Source organism: Cannabis sativa, chromosome 9 (genome assembly GCF_029168945.1).
Source record: "Cannabis sativa cultivar Pink pepper isolate KNU-18-1 chromosome 9, ASM2916894v1, whole genome shotgun sequence".
Lineage (NCBI taxonomy): Eukaryota > Viridiplantae > Streptophyta > Magnoliopsida > Rosales > Cannabaceae > Cannabis > Cannabis sativa.
Window position 1 is genome coordinate 54,023,387 of NC_083609.1, and position 12,136 is coordinate 54,035,522.

At 35.1% G+C, this 12,136-nt stretch overlaps 1 protein-coding gene across 2 annotated transcripts; it reads right to left on the reverse strand.

Moving 5' to 3' along the window:
* Positions 1-775: 775 nt before the first annotated feature.
* On the reverse strand, positions 776-11,908 carry LOC115722143 (uncharacterized). Of its 2 annotated transcripts, none has more exons than XM_030651274.2 (13): positions 11,776-11,908; positions 11,468-11,583; positions 9,974-10,564; positions 8,408-9,583; positions 7,976-8,303; positions 7,503-7,770; positions 7,198-7,414; positions 6,732-7,081; positions 6,100-6,636; positions 4,808-6,011; positions 4,356-4,703; positions 3,987-4,224; positions 776-3,888 (listed from the first exon to the last, which is right to left on the reverse strand). In XM_030651274.2, exons 2-13 carry the CDS (start codon positions 11,561-11,563, stop codon positions 1,196-1,198), a joined length of 8,046 nt encoding a protein of 2,681 aa, XP_030507134.2. In that variant the 5' UTR covers positions 11,564-11,583; positions 11,776-11,908; the 3' UTR covers positions 776-1,195. The 2 variants fall into 2 exon arrangements, with proteins under 2 accessions (XP_030507134.2, XP_060960158.1); XM_061104175.1 differs by having other exon boundaries at positions 11,468-11,644.
* Positions 11,909-12,136: the final 228 nt, after the last annotated feature.

Here is a 12,136-nt window from a genome sequence, read left to right on the forward strand (position 1 = left end):
GTATGGCGTGGTACTTCTCTATCTTTTACTTGATTAATTTCTAGGATTATATCAAAGAAACCCACTTCAATCGAGAAGGATTTTTCATTTGGTGGATCGAAGATCACATCCATTTGTACACACAAGTGTATATGTAATTATTTCTATTTTTATAAGGTTTTGAGTAGTTTCTTCAATTGAATTGATTGGTAGATGAAATTTTTGTGTAAAAAAAAAGTAAATTAGTTTTATTTAAATAAAATAGAAAGATGAGATTTTGGGTTGTAAGTTTGTGTGACCAAATGGAGTAGTGTTTTAGACTTTTACTAATTACTACTGTGTGTTCTGTGTGTTGATTTTCACCATTCATAGATAACATTCAGCTTTGTACAATTTCTATTATAAACTTAATTAGTACTAAAAAAAACGAATCATAAGAACTTGTTCTGTCTGTTAATGGTGTCATTGAACAAGTGGGACATTAGGAGTTACTATGAGTATGTATGAGTCAAGTTGATCCTATTCTCATATTGGATTTTTGTACCTCAAATATGAATAGCTTATAACATTTTGGCAACTCATTTCAGGTGGGTGATGTCATGTGGGAGCCACTATTGACATATGCATTTGTTCATTTGTTAATAAGAGAATGTAAATGTAGTTGCCAATGTAAATGTACTCTGGCTTAGTTGCTATAGTTGAACTTGAAGAATCTATGTTTTGGCATGCACTAGAACTAGAATCCATCAATTCTCAAATGAGATGAATAGTTAAACTTGGATTAATCAAACTAACTGGTATTTTCCATGTTGGTCATGGTTTTCAAATCGTATGAATTACCAAGTAACTAGTTACTCTTATATATCATGTTTATTTTACCATGCAATTTTTTTTAATCATAATAAACAATAATATATTAAAACCAAATATTAATGTAATGATATTTTTAAATTGAAGTATATTTATTCTATTGTCAATTATATAAACAGCATACAAATTACTTATTAATTTGGCCAAGTTTTTACATAATATAATATACTGAAACCAAATTAATTATATCGATTTCCTAAGATAACAAGGTACAAGTCTTCTTTCCTTTGCAATGAGAAAATGTTTCACAATAGTATTCATATTCAAAAGGTATGTAGTACAAAATACAAAATCGAGTTTCATCATAAGAATTTGGAACTCTCATTGCTTTAGATACTTACTTAGCCTATCTCTTCTTTCCTTTTGATTTCTTCTTGTTTTTCTTGGACTTGTTACCTCTCTGCTTTTTGCTTTCCACATTTTGACTGCTACTTGGTGCTGCTTCAGTAGCTACTTGACAAACCTTAGACAAAGACAGACCCTCATCCTCAGAAGCCTTTGGCGAAAACATCACCTCGTCCTTAGAGGCCTTGAACTTGTTACTTCCCTTATTTTTTATTTCAGAATTTTGACTGGAACTTGTTACTTCCCTAGATTGACAAGCCTTCGACGATGGTAACTCACCCTCGGAACAAGCTTCCATAACAGCTTCAACTCCAACATAGCTCTTTGAGGCCTCAACTTTATCTGGAAACAATGTTGCTAATATTTCCTTCTTGGAGCTACTCAAACTCACACTTATGTACGCAGCATCTGGACATGACTTGAACGGACAACATTCCATTAAATTCACGATCAACATAGGATTGTCGATCTTCTTAAAAGCTTCAGCAATCAAATTCACCTTGATAGTGCGACTGTTGTTTTTCCTTACTCTCTTAAGGGCAGCACAAAAAGGGGGTGGTAGTTGTTCAGTTATGTCGCTCTTCTTCATTACATTGACGAGTAAAGAAGTGTTCCAGCCAAAATTGACGTAAATCAAACATGTCAGCACAACAAGTCTAGTAACAAGCGCAGAGTAGTGCTCCGTCACTTTTGTGGTAAATTTTCCTATCCACTGAAGTGTTTCCATCTTATTGTTAAGCAATCCTTGGACTACATGCCATAAGAATGCAACTATCGGTTCATGAACGACTTCATGAGGTTCCTTTTGAGTGAAGTACTTCTCATAGGTCAAAAGAAATTCAACAAACATAGATTTGGGAGATAAAAAATAACCATTGGCAGTAGACAGCCAAATCAGAAGGTACTCAACAAGATACAGGAAACAATTGGGAGATATGTAGTCAACTGTCCTCCAATTGGTATTATAGGTACTTTCTAAAGCTTCTTGGAACCTCTCAAAAGGACACACCCCCACAAGTCCAATCGCAGACGGGTCGTCTAGAAAATCTGATATAACTTCAAAGAATGCCTTCCATGGTTTCCACATTTCATGACAATTCAATTTTGTTATAATCTTCTGACACAGTTCTTTATTCACCTTCCCAGATCCAAGAATAATCATGGCAATTCTTCCAACTTCTCCATGAGTAGGGTTATTACTTAGAATGTTAGACTCAGCTATCACTCGATTCAACATACTCTTAGTAGTGTTTAACCCTCTGAGTATAATCATGTTCTTACTCAGTGGTTTCGGCCATTCAGGGAATATGTAACCAACTATGTTTTCAGTAGAAAATTTAATGTACTTCAACAGAATCTCAGACTCATGATGCCTCAGCTTCAGAAATTTTGCCTCCAGAAGAAATGTTGCAACCTCATAGATCTGAGTAAGAACCCTGCTTTTGTAGAAAATATTGTCGATTGGAAAGTCATAAAGAGCTAGGAGTCTGTCCAAAACCATGACTCCAACCGAAAGCATCTCTGAAGACCAATATCTCTGAGCCGCACAAACAAACTCGTGCAAATCAGCAGATGTCAACTTGCCACTATTTAATGTTTTAGCCACATTCTTTGACCACTCAGCCTCCGGGTATAGGAAAATAAATGTTGGATTTGAATTATTGAACTCCCTCCAAACACCTAAATAGTTCAAGCAGAACTCTCCATAATCTCTGAACTTATAAGCTTTTTGGGTCTGAAGACATGTAAGATACTCAAATACGCTTGCAATTTTGTTCGTCCAATAATTCCAAAAGAATATCAGTGATTCTATTGACACCTGGTTTTTAGAAATCACCTCCACAAACTTTGCAGAATTAGCCACCAGTTCCTCTTCCCAATAGTACTTGATGGATTTTGAAGAAAGGTGCATGTCCAGAATTATTCTAGCAGTTAGAATCTCACCACTAACACTCTTTTGCCTCTGAGAAGTAGCCCTCTGACTCATTAGGGTTACCAAATCCCTCTGTTCATTGCAAATGATATCAGCTTCATTGCAAACAATCTCATAGAAGCTTTCAGTATCATTCCTAGCAAATGTTTTTGCTTTTCTTAAGAGATCACCCCTTTCTTTGAACTTCTTTAAGGGCCAGCCCTTGCTACCTGGTGACCAGAGGGACTTGGCAAGCACATAAAAAAGAATAAGCTTAGCCGAGTCCTTAAATTTTCCAGCTTTTCCCAGCAGATCCACGCTGCGTAACGTATCACCTATTAGCTTGGCAATATTTGCAGCTTCCATGAAATTTTTGTTTTCTTCTTCCAACAGCAAGAGTTCATCCAAGCAACACAATGAAGTTAAGAAGTTCTGAATTGAATCCATGGAATTAAACTCTTTAACAAATTCCATCATGGACCTCTTATCATTGATCTGAAAATAATGAAAAGCACATTTCTCCAAAAACATTTGTTCAATTCTGTCAATTTCTTCGCTTCTCCCTGCAATACTGCACTCATTTGTTGTATGTTGTTTCCAAAACTTAATGTAATTCAAACCCATCTCAAATAATCTTCCATTGGAGCAAGCAGTAAGACATTCTGAGAATAAATTCCCTCTAGCATAAGCATTAGCAGCAAGCTCATGGCGCCCTGCAAGAGAAAAGCATTCCCCAGCCTTTTGAAGCTCAGATTCGCCACACTTTTCCAAATAAAGACGACCTGGCATAATAAATCCAAAGCAAAGAAATTATTAAAATTCCAGAATTGCAAAAGAAAACCAAACTATAAGTATACTGATTTGATGTTTTTATTTATACCTGCATTTTCATACTCTCCAAGATCAGATAAACATCGGGCAGCAGAATCAGCCTTGCCAATAGCTTCAAATATTTTGGCAGCTTCGCCAAGGATGGAATTAGCTTCTTTAGGATTCGAAATGCGCAAACGACAAGCTGCAGCCTTGAGTCCAGCAGCTTTGGACAATCCCTCCCAATATGCATCACCAGCTCTTTCAAAGCACATTGTGGCCATTTCATAGTTGTGTTCTTGAAATAGCTGTGAAGAAAAGAAAAGGGATTAAAAAAAATATAAGGAATTAAGTATTTTCAAATTTCTATGACTAGAAATAATTAAAAAAGTTCAAGCATAAGTAGGTATTGTTGTTTAATTAAAAAATAAGCCAAAACCTTAATGCCCCTCGATCTCCACTCTTCAGGACTGCTTGTGACTTGCATGGTCTGCGCAAACGAATCATCAAGCGGTTTAGATTGCACAAGACACTTCTTCCTCCAATAGTCGAAGATAGGTTCAGCAATTTCCGAGCTTTCACATATCCACAACCTTTGCCTCGTACGAGTGACAGCAACATATAAATGTTTGAGTTCAGAGCATAGAATATTATGTTTGGACTCGGAAAACTTTGGAAAGTTAGGTATGGTTTTGTCAAACAAATCTCGCTCTTTCATGTATTCGTATATGACCCTCCACTGATTCTTTAGAGGAGAAGAACCAAAAAAGTTGTACAGTAACACATCCTACAGAAGCACAAGAATTAACATTATGTTGGAATGTTTAACAATCTCAGAATGTGAATGCATAATTGAAAGTTACCACAAACACAAGCTAATGTAGAAATTACCTGAAATTCAAGCCCCTTACACTCCAATACAGTAAGTAGAAGAGCTTTCTTCCCAACATAACCAGCAATTTCCTTTCGAGCATTGTCATCTCTTACCAAAATAACCTGCTCTGCACCAAAGCCAGCAATACTTCTACTTGTCTCTCCACTGTTACCAAAAATCTTTATGATTGCATTTTCATCATCCACACAATGAAGCAGCAATGGAGATTCCCCGTATATCAAACTGGTTTCTGGTTTCAAAGGATCAATAGAATGTGGAAAGAAATGATAAATAAGTTCAATTATGCTTTGTGACAATTTCAGAATGCCAGCATGGGTACGAAAGTTTTGGGACAATTGGAAAATATCAGAGATCAACCCTTTCTCTTTTCTCTCTCCATCTTCACTCTTTTGTTCCAATACAAACTTCTTGTAGAATAGATGTCGTATATCTTCAAACCTAAAATCAACTCCCCTGGCAATTGTCTGTGCAGTGTCACCAGAAAAAACAAATCCCTCTTCAACATTTCCACATATATGCTTAAACAAAGTGATTTGACTCATTGTAAGATCTTGAACCTCATCAATATAAACGAAATTCATTTCATCCGCATTATATCCTTCATGCTTGAGCCGAGAGTGAAGATCATTAACAAAATCAGCAAGATCAAATTCACCACTTTCCATTTTCTTTCTTTCATAGATCTGAAATATATCGTATATTCTCTCTCTCTTTTCCCGACTTAAATTGGAGGAATGTCCTTCTGACATTTTAAGATAATCCTCACGGCTTAGCTTACCATCACTTGCTTCAATGGACATCAAACCACCTTTGATATGAGAAATTATCTCAGTGAAGACTCGAGAAGGATCAAGCTTCTTCGTTAACTTGGAATCAAAATGATGCCAATATAAAACACTAAACTTCTCGTAATTGACTTCCTTGTTCCTTATCAATGTCTGAAGCAACACTGATCTTGAATTTCTACCTTGATCATAAGAAAGATCTTCCACATTAAGGAATCTTTCAAAATAAGATTTACTCAATGTTCCATCTAGCATCATTAAGAATTTGTGGAGTGTTATGACCAAAGGGTAGTAATTAGCAGGAATGTCATAAAAAGAGTTTGGGATGTTCTTGAACTGTGTTTCTTCATCATCTAGATCATCAGTATCAATCAAACTACATTCATTTAGATTGGTGTTGCCACCACAAACAAATCTGTCCAAATAACAGAAACATCATGAAATCAGATTTAACTTATACTCTTAAATTAGCATAGAATCAACTTATAGTCACATTAACGTACCTTTTCAAGTCAGAAACATGTTGATTGACGGCATTACATAGTTTAGGACTAACTGTAACAAAAAGCTGACGTAAGACTTTTTTCCCATTCTCTACCAGGTTATTGGGTCCCATGATATTTTCAGGAACATGTCCAACAATATCTGTCTTGACTCCACAGATTTCATCCATAGCAAAAAGATGCAATTGTTCTCTTCGAAGTAGTTTCATTGTCAAAACTGTTGTTTTTCCAGTTCCCGACCGTCCAAGTATGAAGCTACTTTCATTAACAAGGATGATCTCCATTTGTTCATCTGTTACTTCATATGGAAGATCAATTTCCCTACCATCACGATCAGATAACAAGTGGTTTACGACACCATGAGACAAGGAATAGAACTTCATCAGCAGCAAGCTTTCATTGACCTTCGAATTCTCGACATAGCTTATTGCATCTGAAGAGGAACCAATTGATTCACTCTCAGATTTGTTGTTGAAGAGATCCTTAAGCCTAACAAAATCCAAAGAGGATGGCCACTCCTTCGGTATTTCCAAGTTTCTAGCAACATAAAGAACACAGTAAGATAGGAGAGTATAAAGCAAAGTTTAAGTAGAAATGTTAGCTAGGAGTTATTCAAATGCAAAAATACCTACCCATCGAAAAGCCTTTCGTTGCAGAGGTTGACAAAATCATCTGTGTACTTGCCAAAAATGTTGTCAAGGCGTTTTATCAATTTCGGTACATGATCCGGAGGCAAGACATCCCATATCTTTAGCACTTGGAAGTAGTTCAAATTCTTTGAAATGTCCACAGTACTAATAAGAATCTGGCCATCAACTTTAAATTTCATTATCTCCAAAGAACTTCCACTTCCTGATTCTGAAGGAGATTTCTTAGGCCTCCAACCACTGGAAATCTTAAGAAGATGATTTAAGACTGACTTTTTTTTCCCGATAGGTGTCAATTTTTTAAAGGACTTCAAAAAGTTATCACTGAAAAGAACCTAAAATTTGGAGTGGCAAGGACAGAAAAAAAAAATTAGAATAGAAATGTCATATATGTATGTCTACGTAGATTTATGCCTGACATTAGTAAAGAACAACTGAGCACTAACATTACCTTCCACTTCGAATTTCTGAAAAGCATACTATCAGCATTAAGAAGATCATCGAATTGATCAAGCTCTTTCTTCATCTCTAACATAGCCTTGGCCAAACCCACATCTTCATCAGCATTATAGAAACAGTGACGCTCTTTTGCATCAATGACTAGAGCTTCCCAAATAGATTGACTATTAGCAAGGGTTCTTTCATTACCAAGTATCCACAAGCAATGCCTGGACAGATCAATAGAACAGACATTTTTTAAGCACACTTATGAAAACCAGGCAACAACATACTTGGGAAAAAACAGTAGTGGCATACCTTGCTCTAGTTAGAGCAACATTCATTATCTGAGGTTTTGATACGAAATCCAACGATTGGCCTATACTACAGTAGCTTTCACCTATTACAGTCGACATGATTATGATGTCTTCCTCCCCACCCTGGAACCCATCAATTGTTTTCACCTTCACTCGAAAGCCATTAACATTTTCATACTTCTTTCCAACCTTCTCTCGGATTGAAACAACTTGAGCAGAATAGGGAGACACTACACCAATACTAAGTTTAGCTTTTCTCTCAAGCCATCCTGCATAAAAACCAAATGTGACAAAATCAACTAAAAGTTTATGGGTCAGGTGCAAATCAATAACAATTAGAAAACTGGAATTACCTTTGTCCATTACATAATCAAAATTTAGATAAACCATAACAAACAATTAAGAAGAAAAAAAGAACACTGTATTGTTGACATTTTTGCAAGAAGTTTCAAACATCCATACATATATTAATACCTTCGTAGAGATTCTGCAGTATTTTGATGACAAGAGCAACCTCAACCATATTTTTTAGACTATGCCCATCATCATCTTTCTCTTCTCTTCCACCAACAACATTTATGAAAGAATAACTACCAAACATTGATCCTGGAAGATAACGCTTTTCGTAGCTTTTCCTTTTAACATTAGACGCATCCAGAATCTGGTTATGATAGAAGTTTGCATTTGGGAAAGAACTGATTGATGGATGCATTCTGTATTGAGTATTTAGGAGATGTCTTGAATGATTCAGTGCGCTCAACCTCTGAAACAAACTTCGTCCAAAACTAGCTTCCTGAGAAATCTGTTAAGAAAAAAGCATTGTAGATAAGGAATTATATATTGCAAAGTTAGGTTGAAAGAGTAATTATTAAGAAATGAAAAAGAGAAGTAAATGTATATACATACTTTGCTTGTAACAGTAGCTGGTAACTGGCATTCGTCACCAAAAAGAACTGCATGCCTTATCCCTGGAAGTTGAAGAGGTATGGTTGACTCACACTCTTTCAGTTGTGCAGCTTCATCAATGACCAGAACAGCCAATGGGTCGATTTTCATAAGGTGCAGTTGAAAAGAACCCGATGCAGTGGAAAATATCAACGAAGCTCTTTGAAAACAGAACTCTGTTATTTCTTCCTTAGATCTAAAATTTGGAAATGTGAGTTTTTCAAGAGAACCAAGAAGGGTTCTCAGTATAGAAAGGCACTGCCTTCCAACCGAAAGCAAGGAACAGTTATTGACAAATGAATCAGCAGAATCAGCAATTACTTCGGGACAAGATAACATCTGTCTTATTTCTTCAGAAATCACTGTATCTCCAAATAGAAGTGTTTCAAAACGATCAAGTAATTCAGTAAGGGTTACCATGTTCAGAAAATTTTGATCCAAAATGAAACTTTGAGGTAAATGTGTACATAAGATCCAAATGTATTTTCTTAGCTGCTTGACAATAAAAACAAATCTTTGTCTCACATAATCAAGAAATGGATTGAACTTCTCAGTGCCTTCTACCTCTTTAATGCTAGTTTCACAGCACTGTTTTTGTTGCGCTTTTATCAATTCATTTTTCAGGAAAACACAGTACTGAGAAACCCAACGTTCAAGTAAGTTTATCATAGAAGGAAAGCAATGGTTCCAGCCATCCGCACCTAAACACTCCGCAATCCTTTGAACTCGATATTCCAAAAATATATCTTTAATATCAGAGCCAATTTTGAGTCTCTCCATATCGCCAAACAGAAGTATGTCTCCTAATGAGAAGAACATGGGTTTAGATGCTGCAACTATCTTCAAGACTCGAGAAGCCACTTCAGTTATTGCAACATTTGTTGGTGCACAAACAAGAGTTCTGTAGTTCATCTTTAAGAGGGAAACAAGAAGAGTAGCATTGGCTTTTGTCTTTCCTGTCCCAGGCGGACCCCATACAAGCTCCAAAGCACCTCTGCTCTTGCACTGCATCATGTGAAGACAAGCAAGAACTGCACTAGTCTGAGACTCATTCATATTGGAAGATAGACTCTTCACTAACTTCTCGTCAAATTTGTAGCAATTCTCCTCAGGGCAGGTAATACAATTTCCCTTAACCTGTTTAAATGAAATGAAACAGATGAAGCATGTTTATAGAAAAATGTGTGGAAATGGAAAAAAAAAGAATTTATTAACAATAAATGAAACAAAATAATTTTTTGATGAAAAAATTGATCACTTTACAGAATCTTTTGGTTGATAAATATGCAGCCAAGGGTCATAGTTAACTATTTTTATTTAAAAAAAAAAAAAAAAGCACACACATTTACTTTTTAGAAAAAATAACTAAACACACACATTCCATACAATTTTTTCTAATATATACATTTTTCACTCTTTCTTCATAAAATTAACAAACAGGCATCCATATCAAAAAAATGATACTCTAAAATTTATTCGTTACGAATGATATTAAATGAACAGGATCAGCAAAAGTAAAAAGCTTACCCAAGAACGATTACTTAGAACATATTCAAGCAAATCAAGATTGCATGACATATGCAATGTCTTCCAAACCCTTTTGTTGGTGGTCAAATTCCCCAGGAAAACAACAAACAATGATGTCTTCATATGCATATCTAGTTCAAATTCCTTTGAAGACTTGGCTTTGAAATTAGTAGAAGACTTAGAGTTACTATCATTCCCGTTCCCATCCTCTGTGGTAGAACTACTATCATCCATCTTCTCATTCTCTGCGATACAAGAGACTGATAAAAAGGACCATGATCTGCCTGTCCTCTCTAAGTCAGAAAAAGTTTCTGGTTTAGCATTAACCAAAATCATGATGTCTCCAGGCAAAGTTTTGTAAGGCTCTTTGCTCTTATCATTGAATCTGTTCCTCCAGTAATCAACTTGAACTTGATAAACTTTTTCTCCATGTGGCTTAGTTTCATCAAAAGCAACTACCTTGGCATAAGGTAATCTATACAACATGTCCATACTTGAGTATAACTGCGCTCGAGTTTCTTCCAACAAAGGGTAGACAAAAGATCCCAAATAATGCTGAACCGATTCAAATGATTCAGGAATCTTTTCCACCTAGAAAGAAACAAAGTAAGTTTATTAGTTAAGTAAAGAAGCTTGCAACTTCTACTCAAAAACAAAATGAATGGCAAAAGCCCAACAAGCTTATTTTTAAGAGTTTTATAGTCAAAATTCAGTTGCAACAAACACAGTGCATCTCACAAATCATATCAAGTGAGATTTGGAAGCATAAAAAAAATGGGGATAGGAAAGCTTGAAATGCACCAAAACAATACACCTCTATCAACTAAAAAATCCTCAGTATCATTCATTTAAATATACACATAAAAAATGATTTGCTTACATCAAATTAAAACATGATATGAAGATCCCAAATGGCATTCACATGATCAGAAGTTATCCCAAAATGAAAATAGCAGGAAAAAAAGGGGACTAAATTCAAACTACAAAAATCATACAGAGAGGCCGACAGCTTAGGACACGCATATACAAACTAAACAAATTAGTTTAGTTATATAAACGACATTTGTATCTATTAATCTCAGAATCTCATACTTGCATCAAAAGTAAGCAATTACTAAAAATGGGTTTTCCCCTATTTCATAATCTAATCCATGCATCAAGAATTTTGTCATCACAATTTAAGAGCAATATGTCAACATATACCTCCAAGAATCCAGAAATTACAATTCTAGAAATTTTAAAATTCAAAAACAAACAAAATGAAGGATTGTCCGTAAAGTTCTCTATTATAGAGTTAAATGTTACTAAAAGGCCAAACAATAAAGCTTCAAGTATCCAAAAAGCTGAACAATAATTCTGTGAAACCCCAACCAATTATAGAGCAGAGAAAAGAGCAACATGCATATTAAACAAAAACCCTAAGAGAAATAATTATGAAGATGTAAGAACAATGTTACATATATAAAAGTCAGAGTCAGAGTGAGAGTAAAGAACCTTATAAAGATTTTCATTAGAAATGTCTTCAAGAGTCCAAGAAAGCACAATCTGAGTCATGGCACAATCTGAAGTTTGCCCACCTTCCATCATCATCTCCTCACAGCTCGTTTTCACTGCATTGAAAAACCTCACAACATTTATTCTTGAAGAAAAATAGGTTTCTTGGCTCCGAAGCTTCATGAAAACAGTGAACAAAAATATGGGTATATTATTATTATTATAAAAAACAGAGACAGAGACAGTAGTATCATAATCATTTCCATGGAAAGAAAACGAAAATTGAAGGAAACAAAGCTATTACATACATTCATATTCATCTTCATAGATTTTGTAATGTCTCCATTTTCGAATCGATTGTTCACATATTTATTACAGTGATTACATTCCCTTTTTCACTGTTAAACCCACGGAAAGATTTATAGCCATGTGCTAGTTGTCATATTTTTTCTCCTAATAAATCCTATTTTATATATAATATGTTATAAATATTAATAATTATGTGGATGTCCAAATCTTTTATTTATTACTATGAATTGTAATGAACATTCCTCTTTTCCTTAGTTTCCCTTTTTCTTAGTTTCTTAATATCTCACTCTTGTATTTGTATAAATAGGGGTTCACCCCATTGGAATAAACAACTCAGAAATTCTCATTCACTTTCTCTTT